Raw genomic sequence first — 15,068 nt, 5'->3', positions numbered from 1 at the left:
ATGCTCTTGCACTGGGACCAGTTAGGCACATCGGTGACACAAGCACTGTATCACAGTGAGGGTTACTGTGCTCACAGGACACAATCAGCTCACATGGATGCTTGTGCATGGGGAGAGGAAGGAGTGCTCCTAACATGGGCTGAGACTGATGTGCTGAGCGATCACATACATATACACATGCTGCTAGGGGAGCTTCAGAGTAGGTGACGGTATGCTCCAGCAAAACTGCTGCCAAATGGTCAAAGGAGTGTTGCTTTTGCCCCCTGGGAGCAGATAAAGCACTGGGGGGAGGCAGGAGGGTTGCTGTTTCAGGGCTTCTCTTTCTTCACATAGCTCATTCAGGGATCTGTCTCTGGCTACACACACGTTTTTGATCAAAGATACACATTTAATTTATTTTTCTAACTACCTAACTCTAATTCTGAATTGCAAGGCTAACGGGAATCTCTACCCTGTTCCAGATCAAATAACTGGTAGTGCATCCTGGATCCAAAGCATGTGCAACCAACTTCTGGGTCTAAGTCAGAGATAGTTTAATCAGGAGAAACCTCCACTGGGCCTGAAGAAACAGACCAAGCCCTAATTATAAAAAAATCCACTGCAAAGCCTCTGCTGAAAGTCAGCCGCCCACACTAACTCCCTAACTTTATTGATGTCTGTGATGACCTGACTTGTGTGATCAGCAAAATCAACTCCAACCTCTTAATTCACGTGCAGTTGTTGAAAGCAATTTCATGCACTGGCAGATAATTGGAGGTTCAACAAGCTATTACAGTGCTGCAGCCTGTGTTGGGTGCAGTCTCCTGGGAGAGCACCAGCACTTCAGGAGGCAAAATGCTGGCTCATCATATCAATTTCCAGATTTTTCCCTGCATATCCCAGAGCTGTAAATTGCTACAAACTGGAATTTTATTTTCTTCTTAATTTACATTGAAATAACCAAGGCTTAAATAATTCTCAATCAGTAGAGTACTGATCACTGAATCTCTTTATAACTAACATATCCATGGCAATTCTGTTCTCGGTACTTTAAAGGGATACACACAGATTGAAGGGAATTTTCTTCTAAATGCAGAAGTTATGAGAGCGACACTTTGCTATTCCATTTGCACAACTGTTGCATTTTCTTCATCCGATCGAACTCATTGCTAAAGACAGACAAGGATTTGGCAGCTACCAGGTTGTCAGACTCAAGATAGTCCCAGACACTATTTCTGCATCCTTGAACCCATACATGCCCTTCTTACTATTTAAGGTAGCAGAGGTTGAACACTGAGTGAGGACAATGTGTCTTACACTCATGACACTGGGATGTATCTGTCTAGGAACTCCCTATATCAAATATAAGTTGTCTCACTTTCAGTAAAGCAATGATGGTGAACTGGTGCTTTATGTGAAGAGAGATGCAGAGGCTCCAAATATCTTTCACAGAGAAATAAGCATAGCACTGCACTACAGCTGTATTAAATGAAGCAGGTTTAAGCCTTAAGCCTCCTCTATTAAGGTCACAGTTGTGGGTGGAGAAAAGTAAACTGGCTTTGGTCTAAAGCAGAAGCAGAGAAAAAACAGGCAGATGTGTGTAAACGAGAGGGAACAACTGAGAATGCAATGCAGTTCATTCCTTTGAACATCAAGCAGTTTCCAGTGCTGAGACTTAACATTCATGGAGACTCTAACCACATCTCTTCTCCATTTGAGAAAAAAAATTGATTTTCCTGCACACCCCATGAGTCTACCCACTCACCTGGCTGGAGGCTACATCCATGTGGCTAAGAAGATAGCAGGAAAAAAGCATTTCTAGTAGTTGACACCTTCATAGACACACCACTCAAGTCAGAGGGCTGATTTCTCCCCCACAGAAAATTACCTGACTGCAGCAGCTACAGTGGGACCACAGGCAGTGTTATTTTTACTCTTCCTTTGATGTGAAAACAAAATCTGAGACATACTTCTTTTAAAAAAATGATAAGGACATGGATACCGTTTTGACTGAAGAGTTAGACCAATACACACCCAATCTATCTCAGAGAAAGCCAGGGAGAAAATTTCCTAAGTTGAGGCAAAAGAGGTCTGAAGCCAGGATACTGGCTTAAAATGTGTATAAATCCTCAATAAAGTCTCTGTTTTAGCTGCCTCCACTCCCAGAATCGAATTGGTACAGTCTGGCCACTAGCTATTAATGCAATGACTGGGATCTGAAGCTGTTCTACCTGCTCAGATTAGTGAGAAATAGTGGCATAGGAAAAAAGGTTTCTATCCCTAAGGCTTTCCCCTGGATCTCTGCTGGGTACACACAGGAAGTGCAATGACAGGTCCAGAGACACCAGAACCTAAATCAGCAGAAACAAACACTCCATTAGTGTTTTCATTGCAACAGTCTTTTACTTTTCCCCCATTTTCCTTAGCAAGTAAATTTGGCTTAAACAGGGTGCTACCTTGACTATTAAAAAAAAGAAAAAGACTGCACAGAAATTTAAGCATAGCAACATCAACACTCAGTAATGTCATTTAAGCTCACATAAGAAATGTGATTGCAGGGTAGCCTGATCCAGCAGGTCCCAGAAACACTCATTTGGAGACTAACGCCTCACAGGACAAGCAGAAAGCAGCACTGCACTGAAACCACACATCCATTTCTCTTCTGATGGCCCCAGCACTTCTTGACTCAAGTCTCCACTATTCTGAGCACAGACTGGCTTGCCTGAAAAGCCTCATCCTGAAATCTTCAGAAACAGGCCAAATTCACCATACTTAGGGAAGGAGAAAAAACAAAACAACCAAACAAAATCCCCCAAACTCATCTGGAATACTCATCTAACCTGGAAAGTATTTATTTTTTAGTAGATGCCAAGCCTTCTTCATTAAGGTGGTCTTACTTACGAAGTGAGAAGAATATCAGCTATGGCATTGGCTATAAAGGCAGTCCTGCACACTGTTCCCACACCAGTACAAAAACGTAGGCAGTCCCAGGCTGGTACTTGGTATTATGTAAAACTAGTAAAAACTGTATTTATGACTAAGAGATAAACAGAAATACATAAAGACACGTTGCTCATTGAAAAGAAAGTGAGATGGGGAGAAGCGAGGGCAAGAATCACTTGACCTACAGGCATGTATCTAAATATATCTTCTGTTAAATCTAACCTCTATAATCTCAACTGCTTTAGCAACCTCAGCCAAGCAGTCTGAAGAAGCATCTCCAGTGGCATCAGCTTATCCATACAGCCTCAATAGCTGTGTGGATCACAGCTCAACAGCCTGCAGATATTGGGACGTATCCAGGAATTAAACATCGGGAACTCCCAGGAGGTGGTTCCCCGTAACTTAGAAGCAGCCTGCACTGCCTTAAGCTACGGGCAACTGCCAACATAAGGCTTTTATTCTAACATTAAACATTTTTGGTTTGCAAGAGCTGCCTACTTGTCTCACTTCATCACAAAGCAGGATGAAGACCAGCACGTAAAGGATCATCTCCAGGACAGTAGGTTCCTTCTGGAAATCCATAAGCAACACGTAGGCGAAGAGCAACAGGAAAGCAATGTAGAAGATAACATTCCAGGAGAAGACCACAAAGGGTGAGGTGAAGAAAGACACATAATACAGGAAGAGTTTCTTACTCTTCTCCACAGGTTTTTTCCTGAGAAATTAAAAGAGGGAAAAGGTATCAAAAGCATAGGCTTATGCCTGGAAATATTTGTGTTTTGTCAAAGTGAAAACTAGTATAGGACTAGCACTTTAAAGGTAATGCCATTCTGCATCCACTGACATCAGGCATACAAGTAAATTGGCATATATTAACTCCAGATCAGAGTGAGAAAACAATCTGTTAAAAGACCTTTGAGCCATTAAATATCTTTATCTGAAAGTGACTGAACACTGGAACAGGTTCAGAGAGGTTGTGGAGTCTCCATCCTTGGAGATACTCAAAACCCGACTGGACACAGTCCTGGTCAATCTGCTCGAGCAGGGGGATGATCTTGAGAGGTCCCTTTCAGCTTGAATCGCTGAATGATTCTATGATTAATTGACTTGTTTTACTTCTGTTAATGAGAAGCCAGTTGATTACCTGAATGAGATGAAACCACAGCCTATTAAAGGGAAAAAGAAGAGACACAGTATAATCTTCCAATTCTTAGTATCTCTTGAAATCTCTCCATACCACTGCTTGGAAAGGAAATTCTGCAGGGAAGAAGAAAATACCCTAATTTGTTTTAACAGCAACAAAATAACTTCGGAATGCTATTAGAGGACATTCAATTTAGGAGGGAAAAAAAAAAAAGCTTTGAGATTTAAAACAAAATAACTGGGATTCCTATTTCAATAATAGGAATTGATGCAGAAAACATAGAAAACATCAATTTTTCTGCATCAGTAGCAGTGTGCTGGTTCCTTAGTCCAGCCATTCCCTAGCCTATTTGAGAAGGAGTTGAATGTGAGGCTAAACAGGACCTGACCTGATTTATAAGGCGCTTTACACTGGGCAGTACATCCACACGGCGTACACACATGACTTGTGCCAAGGGGGAAGTCACTTCAGGCAGTCTTCATCATCTAGGTTTTTATAATTTACAGCTCTAAATCATCTTCCCTTCTTGACTTAGCATTTTTGAGCAAATCAACCATCTCCTGTTAGCCACACGTTGTCCCCCACCACGCACAATCCGTGCTGTCTGGGATGCATTTCACAGCACTGCAGAAGTGGGTTCTGCGAGCATCCTGTGGGAAAGGGCTTTGCCACAGCCACGCAAAGCTCTGCATTCACACGGCTAGGAAACATTGCCCATAGGTTCTGAGCTCCATGAGGGCAGTGTCTGAGCCGTGGCCTCTCATGGGCTAGTCCCGTGGATGCAGCATTTTGGCAGCAAGAATATTTGCTTTTCTTATTTTGGAAGTCACCCAGATTACATGAGTTACAGCAATCCGTGCACCTTCTTGTCACTGATATTACCTGCACCCCTGGCTGTGCAATGAATTGCTGGTCTTTTGCTTCCACTGCTAGTTCCAGGCAATTGCTCCCTCCCCAGGCTTCACAGGAATAGGTCAGCAGCTGCTCAGCCAGGTCTTCATCATTGCTGTAGCACTCGGTGAACAGCTCTGGAGGAAAGAGGCCACCCAATAAGGGGAGAAAGCAACTCTATCAAATCTGTCCCTCTGACTCCGTCCCTGTTTGACAACAGCTGTACAGCCCAAAGGGCAGGAATTACCCAGCCCAGCCCTGCAGCATTAGCGCTCATTCATATGGTACCTGCTGCATATTTCCACATACGCTTTCCAACACAATCACTTGCACACTGAGCTCCAAATTCACACTCAGTTTTCCACCAACTGGGATGCAATTGCCTTCAGTGACTTAAAAAACATAATATTAAAGCATAGAGATTCAAGAACTCTTCATCATGCTGAACATTTGGAAAATAACATGTACATACACTCTATTCTTAACACACTTGCATGTATTAAGCTTTCATACAGAATTCATGTCTGGATGAAAAGTTATAATATCAAATCAGCTTGCACAGAGATAATATTAAGATGAGTTCTGCACTGAAAATTGAGGAAAAATATGAACTTCTACTCAAATGATTCAGTACTTCTGCTAGTATCATTTTCTTTTTATTCATTTAGCACTGATATAATGAGTTATAGTCAACTCTATAAGTTGAACAACATGGGCAGAATGTGATGGTTTTTCACTGAGAAATGCATTGCAAACATGGTTGTCGAAGAAGAGCTATACGCATCTTATTCTGCCCGTAGATTTTTGCCACCAACCATCTGCATGGTGTGAAAAACAAAGTTTGACTTGCAGGACAATTCTGTATGGAAAGAAGCTAGACCAATGACCCAGGTAACACGTCTGGGTTTTGTGTTGTACACACACTAGGCCAGGATGAAGACTCAGGCCACCGTTTCACTACAAAGATGTTTAATTGCAATAAAAAGTAATTTCTGTTTCCATCCTTGGCCACTTCCCACTCAACGGCAGTGCTGTTGGCGTATCTGTGATGCACAGCATGCCACTGCCTGAAGAGCAGTCCAGCCTCTCAGAAAACAAACCAGCCTTTACTAGAAGTGCTTCTCTCCAACAGGACATTTTCCCAGGCATTTTCCAAACAGCTTTGTTACCGTAACTGCAAAAATGCACACATACAACAATACCTTCAGCTGGTGTTACCATATACACTGCAATATGCAGATCAGTCTTGATAACAGACTTCAATGGAGCCTGCTCAATTCTCAACATCAGGCCCAGTGGATCTAGATACCTTTAGGAAAGCCTAAGCTTCACCTTGTGAAGCAGGACAAGCAAGAAATTTTCAGTGCATGCACTCCTTAATAGCTAGTGAAATAGCTCTGTAATCATTCTGATATACACATAAATAAATATAAGTTCAACAGGTAAAATAGAAGTTCAACAGGTCAATCTAGCCTCCATTAGCCCTAGAACAAGGACAAACATGGTCTGCTTTTAGGAGCAATAAAACACTATCAGTCTGTGGAGATTTTCAAGATTTGGCTAAGCAAAGCCATGACAGAAGAGATTTAGTCCTGGTGAGAGCTCCACCTCAACATGAAGGTGGAACTTAAGGCCTCCAGAGGCCCTTTCCAGCAACATTTCCATGGTTTCCCTACTCAATCTGCAGGGCTATTACACCTTAACCATCACCTAATGTGACTCATGATTATGACAGCAAATTGCTTGACAGAAATGGAGTTACAGATTGACCATTTTCCATATCCAGATCAGTCAAGAAAACAAGGCCATAACCTGTAATAAAGCCCCCAGAGGCAACACTATTGTATTTCCCTCCAAGTTAAGGAACCACAATCCTGCACTACAGGGCGGATCACAGGTAAGCCTGAATTTGTAAACTGTGGGTGCTACAAATTAATCTGTCGTCTGCCACCCGCATTAGCTTTCATTTGTGTATTTCTCTGAATGCTTTGCAGGATAACGAGACATTAAGAAAACATGAGCGTTATTGTTCCAGAAAATGGTAGTCTTAAAAAATAAATAAATAAAGAGCACCCACTCCATTCTGTCACCAACTAGTCTTTAAATAAGAAATATTTGTTACTCTGGCCCATGAGATGCCGGGCTCAGTTCTGGATCACTGACAACCCTTTGTAACAGGAGAAACTGAAGGCCATATAAAGAAAGAAAAACGACTGAGATAGATCTGCATTCTCAGTAAGCGACAGTATAGCTTGTCTTTTGGGAACAAGGAAAGGCATGTGATTTTGTAGTTTAGAATTTAGGGATTCAATACACTTTTCAACTGTAATTTATTCTCACTCCTATTTTGCAGTACTACTGCAAATTTGAAGGCGGACACTTCTCAACTTGAACATTACCAGTACTCATGAAGTTTCTCTTATTCTGTATTGTCTTTGCTATTTCTGGGTACCCTTCTTCAGCCTTGCCATTACAAGAGGCAACTCTTCTTCCCAATGAAAGAAGATCTCTACAAAAAAGCGCCCAAACTCTTGCTTTTGGAGGCAAGCTGTTCAGACAGGACACATGGATTTTAATGGGAACGGACAGTGTGGAAGCATTGAAAACATATTTCAATATTACTGGAACAGGCTGCCCAGAGAAGCTGTGGATGCCCCATCCCTGGGAAGTGTTCAAGGCTAGGTTGGAGGGGGCTTTGTGCAACCTGGTCTAGTGAAAGGTGTCTCTGCCCATGGCAGGGGGTTGGAAACAGATGGTCTTTAAGGTCCCTTCCAACCCAAATCATTCTATGGTTCTATGATTTAATGATGGATATCTAGTTTTCTAAATGAAAGTTTCTTTCTACTCCCTTTTGAGATGTCATTCTCTTCTTTCCAAATCAGGCTGAATTTCTGGGCAGCATTTCAGGCAAATTGAATGAATTCTCTTGCCTTGCATTCTGCTAAACAAAACCAGCATGGTTTTCAGTTTGCATTATCTGTACAAAATAAAAACATCGCTGTGCAATCATTGCTATACATCAGATCTGGGGATCATTAAAACAAGTAATGTTCCAAGAAATGAAACAGCATCCTGATCTCTGACTCCTCTGTTAAATTTCTAAAGGACTTAATGAAGGCACTTACCTACTGCTCTTGTCTCATACTCATTAGCGAGTTCCTCAGACTCACCAGCAGCATTTATGTCATTCTTCACCTTTGCCATGCTTTTCAGAAGCTTACTGGCCCCAAGGGCTGCCAAAGTGCAACCTCTGGTCTATGGAGAGAGTAAAGTCATGTAAACCCTTCTGGAAAGGGAATGTGATATATTCTTTAAAAGTTATCCCGCTCTTTTTCCAGCTGCTCAGTTCCCAGTCAAGACTGGCAAATGAAGAACCACTTCCACAAAATGAATGGTAATCATCACTGTACTGGTTTGGTAACAACTTTGTGACCAGTCTGAAAACAACTTTGTGACCAGTTCTCCTGTTTAACAGTTAGATATCAGCTTTGTATCTCTGACAGAAGATTCACAGAAGAGGGTCTGCTCTGCCATGAGCTACACTACCATATTTATTGTCCACCAGCCTGGACCAAACGTACTATTGTTAGTACATACCAGGGAAGACATACTCAATTTTGGAGACACAGACCAATATGAGCAGGAGCATCCATCAGCTTTGCTTTCATTTAGCCTCACATTTGCAACCCTATGTATTTGATGAAATCATAACTGGTGAAAACATAAACCATAAAAGGTATTGTCTAATGAAAATTAGAAATAAAAGGTATTGTCTAATGAAAATTAGAAATGGATTTAAATCAAATACCCAGGATCACAACACATCCATATTACAGAATGGTGGGGGGAACTCGGTGGAATAGAGGGGTTAGCGGAACTGCCACCATGGGCTTCCAGAGGGCAGACTTCAGGTCTGCTAGGTTAGACTAGATGATGCTAGAGGTCTTTTTCAACCTGAGTGATTCTAGGAACTCAGCCTTCAAGCTTGAAAACAGATAAGAAAATGTAACTATATGTAAATGCTAGTTTGGACTGCTGACTCATACCTGACATTATAAAAGGAAGGTATGAAATCCATAGCCAAACACAAAATGGGTAATACTCAACCTACTTACAGAGCCACATACAAATTATCTGCTGTGGTTTTGTGTTCGAAGATGGATCCGGAGCCTTCAAAAGGCCTACAGCCCAAAGACAAGGAACACCACTGTGATGTGTGCGGAGGAACAAAGAAGAACTCAACTTACTTGCTCCCAAATGACTTTGGACAACTCTTTCTTGTTCTGAAGAACTGACCAAATAAACAGAGCTTGCAATGGATGCCTTGTAATAGGACACTCGTTCTGAAAGAAAGGGCAATGACTCCTCAGACCTAAGCTCCTGGAACAACTCCTTAGCCTGTCATTCTCCATTCTCTGTTTTCTTCCTTTTAAAGCCAACCTACTTATTCCCTTTCCACATATTCCCTTTCTTGGCCATCTGGCACTTGTCACACACTACTCTAAGTTACAGCAGCCTTATATTTCCCTGTTTTATTTGGAAGACTCAGCTCCACTGCTTTTCCTAAATGTGCGTTACAGGACATTTGGGTCAAAATCACTTTCTGCTTTAACCCATGCAGTTCAGATAGTCTCATTCACAGCTTGACTTTGTGTTTAAATAACACAGATTAGGATCCTCTAAAAGGAATGCTAATTTTACACCAATAGGCCTTTTGTGTTTAAGCAAGACCCTGAACTTCACAAAATCTGAAACAATGTTCTACACTACCAACTGCTTTGTATTAGGGCAGTTTGCACCTGCAGATTGCAAAGCAGTTGTGGAATAACTCCTGAGCAACAAAACTTTTAAGAAGCAAAAAGCTTCAGTGGAAACTCTCAAAGCTAACTAGCAATTTTAAACCAATTTTCCCCTAATTGTCACACATGTTGCATTATGTCTCTGAAGTCCACAACTGATTTCAGAAGCTTAATATCTGATCCCTAAGCTCTGGTTTTGCAATTTAGATCTGGATCTTAGTGATAACTAAGAAATGTGGCTCTATCTGACGATGAAATAGGGTGCACCAGAAGGTGCTTGACACTCTTGTAATAAGCAAGGTTTAGAACACAAAATACAATAGTCTGTACTCAGATATGAGTCCAAATTACTCATGCCCAGCTGGTACTTCAGTACTGGGCTCTGAATTTATATTGGTGTAAAATACAAGCATAATCACAGCACTGATTGCTCTAATAGAAAATCTTACAACTCAACATCCAAATAAACCACCCACTTTTCTCATAGCTAAATAATCCTTACAAGTATTTGTAATATGAGGAAACGTTAAGTATAAAATAAGGCTGACTGTTAAAAGCAAATCCTGCTATACCAGAAACAAAACATATTTTTTGTTTTTTTTTCCTTTTCAGGGATGCATAGTGGAATGCAACTGTTCATCACTTACTGAAATATGTATCTCCATTTCATCCTTGCTATTTTTATCATCTTTTTTGAGACCTCTTCGGAAGTCTTCAACCATCTTCCACACAAATGTGAGAAGCGCATCATTATAGGAGTTCTTCGCAATCTGCAGGTTCTTGAACACCAAGCTACTGAAGTTGTTGGTGTACAGCTCCTTAAGGACCTCTGTGGTAAGGAATTTCCTCAGGTTCAGGCCATTTTCCAAGAAGAGACGAACAAATTTGGGCCTGTCTTTCACTAGGGCTGTGAACATGACATCCTGCAGGTCAGCAGACTAGGAAGAAATGGAAGAACAAATATTAGGAGGCATGTGAGGTGTGAAAAGATGAATTAAGGGCCTGACACATGTAACTAACTGCCACATTTTCCTTCATGCTGGCACACTTTCATCAGAATCAGCTTTTTCCATATGCAATTGCATTTGTTAGGCATTGTGGACTACTTCCAGCATGGGCAGATCACCTTTGCAATCAGTGCAAGGAGGAAAAGGTGGTCTTACTTAACACAGAGGATAGGATGTGGAGACAGTGGCTGCTGTTACATCTCTCTGCTCTGTTACATCACTGCTCCCCTGGCCCATGCCACTGTACTCAGACAGAAGTCATCTGTACCTCCCAGTTTCGGTCATTGGTGAAGATCTCATCACTGGCCAGGTCCAGTTGGTTCCACTCCAGCAGCAGCTTTAGCTGCCCATTCCAGTTATCTCTGTCATGTTCATTGGTGCTGAAAGCTGCAGAGGAAGAGCAATCCTCTAGGTAAAAGACCAGACACAGAAGAGCTTCCTGGCATACTTACTCATCTCTGCTTTTCACGCTCTGCTCAGCAAGACCCCTACCAAGCATCTTTCCCCAGATTCATGCACATCTTCCTGATTGGGCTTTAGGGGACTCCGGAAACTTAGAAACACATCTAGTGCCCAACACATGTGTATATCTTCCCTTTCATGCAGCATGCAGGAAATGGGAATGTCACCTTCCCAGAATGCTTCAAGTAACATGCCCACGTGCTCTGCACAGAGCAGGGTATAGGACTCATCTGAAAAAAAAAAAAGTAAGCATGCCTCAAAGCACAGTAGAGGATACATATGTCTAGGGCTAAACCTCGCTATTCAAAATCCCAGAGTAATCCACCCTTGTCCATCTATTTAACACACACACCAAAGAAAAAAAAAAAAAACAGAACAGAACAACGACTTGCCTTTGTAGAGAGCAAAAGAAATGGCATTGCTCACAATTTCATCTCCAGCTTCTTCTATTTTGATAACTGTCAGTAAATGAGGGTTCTCAAGGACTTCTTTGATCTACAAAAAGGAGAACCATTCCAAAGCACTCTAGACTGTTTAGCAGTTGATCTCCTAGAGCATCTTGAACAGAAATTTCCCATTCACATTGTAGCAATCATCAGTCCTATTTTGAAATACAGTTAAAATTTATACAAGTCCAGAAAGAAGCGGATGAGATTTAAAGTCACCAAGATTAATTATCCCCTCAATATATAGCAAGTAATTGTGATTCCTCCCTATGCAGATCGTTACAACCAAAAAGATATAATCTCAGTAATTAGAAACCACTCATAAAGAAAAACAGATTGTGACAGTCCACGTTTCAACAAATGTCTAGCAGTTTATTATAAACCACTGCTTCTACCTCCTTGTGCTTTGTCAAAACCAGATAATTTTTCACATAACTAAGCTTTCATTCTAGCATGCAGAAAATAAATAATCTTAGCCATTTGTAAATGAAGGACAAGGCCCTGTCCAAGACATCTGAGCAGGAACTGAAGGTGACTCATCTGTGAAAGCTGCCTTTAGCAGCTCCTTGCTCTCCAGTGCAGGTCTTTCTGGAAACCAGAGGCTTGTGATCTGTTCAGAGGGCAGCTCTTTCTCTTCAGCTTGGGATGCCACAGCCCCCACGCTCAAAGTACAAGTTCAGATTTATTTTCTGCAGGCCTGTCTCTGCAAAAGACCACATCCTACTTTTTCCTGTAAGCTTGTTAATACAGAGTCGGAAAAAGGTACCTCTGGAGATCTAGTCCAACCCTGCTGCTCAAAACTGGGCAAAGCATAGCAAGTTGCCCAGCAGAACTTGTAGGATGCCCCATGGACTCGCTCTGCCAAGCTCTCACTGAGTTTTGACTCAGGATTTATCAGAAAAAATAGCTCCTTAAACTTCAATACCAGAAGCTTTGTTTGGTTCATATCCAAGGAAATACATGTGGAAATATGAGTGTCTGAATTCCCCTTCAGGGTCTGCAAACAACTTGTAATGCTACATCCATTAAAAATAAATAACAATAAGTTAAAGGGGGGAAGAAAAGCTGAGTGAAAGAGACTTAAATGTACAGGATGGAACATACCATTTTCCATCCCCCATTATGAACATGCAATCACTCTCCACTGCCAGCTCCCTGCTGTGAACATGGGTAGGAGATAATTAAGCAAGAGAGGAAAACAGAATCAGACCCCAGGATAAAGCATTGGGCTTTTAATTGAGAAAGTCAATTAGCTTAAGTTAATGTATTGTTCAGTGGGCTGAAGTGTTGTTGGAACTATGACTTCTGAAAAGTAACAGAATAAGATTTTCTGGAGACCCATTTTTTCTGTCCCTGTCATGGAGGGCAGAATTATGTCTAAAAACAGGTCACTCCGGATGGCAAGTAACTGGAGAGTTAAAAGAGTTTCCTAAGTCAGGCCCAACCAACCCAAGACAGCAAATGCTCTCCTTAGTCCTCCAGTTTCCTCAGTCTCTAAAAAACCCCTAGGATCACAATGGTAACTAAATTCTGAGGGCTCTGTGGTCAAAGACAGAAAGGAAAAAGAAGATTTTGCTGGCGTATGTACAATGTTCTACTTTCAACTGCATCCCATGTACACAGTACTTGTAAGTCCACAATCTATTTAGCAACAGTGTCCTACTCAAGATGATGCAGGGATGCTGCTGTGGTGAAATCCTGACCAACTAAGCCTCTAGAACTAAAGATCTTGTCCCTGGTCCGTAATGGAAATCTGTCCAACCTGGTATCTTAAAGGATGCAGGAAGAAAGGCAAAAACTTGTTGAACTTGTTGAAATGGGAGAATCCTGAAGTAGAATTGCTACAGTTTGAACACCCGCAGGGCAGCAGCGATACCTCTCTGCCTCTGAGCAATCCAGCAGGATCTAGCAGTGTGAGGGCTGCTTCAACATACCCAATTTCACACCTTCACAAAGCACATGAGGGAGTCAGGACAGCAACCAGCACATCTGCCAAGAGACACACCCAGCAACCAGTGCTCCAGAGGAATCACAAGCACCCAGAAAGCAGACAACAACCTGGCTTTAGCAATCCTGTACCCAGAACTAAACCCAAACACAAGCTGTCTTTCCCCAGACTAGCTGCTCCTGACCTCCCGTTTACTTTCTACCCTTCTGCCACGTTCAGCCTCTCTGCAATAGTACACACTTACCCATTTGATCCAGCTTTCAGTCTCCTCTTCTGAGAGCCTTGAAATGGTGCGAGGCATATACCTGAGCAAGCTCTCCTTGACACATGAAGAAGCCAGAGTGCCTTCTGCCTCCATCAAGCTAGCTATAACATCAGCGATCCGTCCAGAGCCTTCTACGACAACGCAGGGAATTTTACTCTTGATGGCCACATGGATAGACTAATGAGCCAAAGAGGGAGAGATCATGTGCTGAAATGTGCTGAAAAATGTGCTGAAGTAATGACGGAAGGACTGCTAGCCCTCCTGTTATAAAGACCATGACAAGAGATATCTATTTCATTTGCATCATTGCCACTGAGAACACCACCATAATACAAGCTTCCTGCCAGAAAACTGTGCAAACGGAGCAAATGGAAGTTATGATCGACCACAGAGCATCTATTAGCTATCAGAAGAGACTCAGAGACAGTTTCACAAAGCAAAAAATCATTCTGGAACTGTCAAAACTATGAGCATGTTACTTACTCATTTCAATTGGACAACGGGTTCATGACAAAAGCAAGTCATTTTTTCTTGCCAGCTAGATCAAAGTGGTTTTCTTAAGAAGGGTCCAACTAAAGTGCATGTTTTATATCACAGGGAGTTTAAAACAGAATCTTGAAACGGTTTTACCACTCCTCTGCTAAAGCAGATTCCTGTCATCAAACAGGCACAGAAGATGAGTAATAGGGAGTTTTTCTGGCCAACACCACCAGGAGTAAGGCATGGCAAGGACAGACACCCACATCATGGAACCTACTGTGTCACCTTGGGCTGATCAGTCTATCCCTTGTGAAGATAGGCTTAATAAATGATCAAGATCGTTTATCAAGAGATAAATGATCAAGAAGGCAGACACAGATGTCTCAGTGTACTAGTAACATTGATAAATAACCCTTAACTGAACTATTATCCAGTAACTTTTCAGAGGAAGCTCTTTTCAGGAATTATGCATTTGATTTAACAAGGCTTTTATTCATACTGATTAGATAGCTGGTAAGTCTGTGTTATGTATCATTTCTCAATATTGGGTTTGTTGTCTCTCCATGCATGTAATCATAAGGCTTCTCAAGTAGCTATACTGCATGCTGTGTAGAAACAACTCCTTCAGTGATGACAAAATCCTGTCTTAAAAGTTGGCAATGTGGAACTAAAAGAAGATACCACTTTCAGCAAAGCTTCACTCT

The 15,068-nt window shown here is 41.8% G+C and overlaps 1 protein-coding gene across 1 annotated transcript in view; it reads right to left on the bottom strand.

Annotated features, from left to right (window-relative positions):
- Positions 1-15,068, bottom strand: part of TRPM8 (transient receptor potential cation channel subfamily M member 8) — an 83,653-nt gene that overhangs the window by 17,289 nt on the left and 51,296 nt on the right. Inside the window, exons 9-17 of the mRNA XM_035571985.2 lie at positions 13,864-14,061; positions 11,618-11,720; positions 11,032-11,150; positions 10,404-10,694; positions 9,205-9,300; positions 8,083-8,212; positions 4,949-5,094; positions 4,067-4,179; positions 3,421-3,637 (exon numbers count right to left, since the gene is read on the bottom strand). Of these exons, the coding sequence (XP_035427878.2) occupies positions 3,421-3,637; positions 4,067-4,179; positions 4,949-5,094; positions 8,083-8,212; positions 9,205-9,300; positions 10,404-10,694; positions 11,032-11,150; positions 11,618-11,720; positions 13,864-14,061 (1,413 nt within the window). The remainder of the gene's footprint in view (positions 1-3,420; positions 3,638-4,066; positions 4,180-4,948; positions 5,095-8,082; positions 8,213-9,204; positions 9,301-10,403; positions 10,695-11,031; positions 11,151-11,617; positions 11,721-13,863; positions 14,062-15,068) is intronic.

This window comes from Cygnus atratus, chromosome 6, assembly GCF_013377495.2.
Source record: "Cygnus atratus isolate AKBS03 ecotype Queensland, Australia chromosome 6, CAtr_DNAZoo_HiC_assembly, whole genome shotgun sequence".
Taxonomy (NCBI): Eukaryota; Metazoa; Chordata; class Aves; order Anseriformes; family Anatidae; genus Cygnus; species Cygnus atratus.
This window is presented reverse-complemented; position numbering and strand designations above follow the sequence as displayed.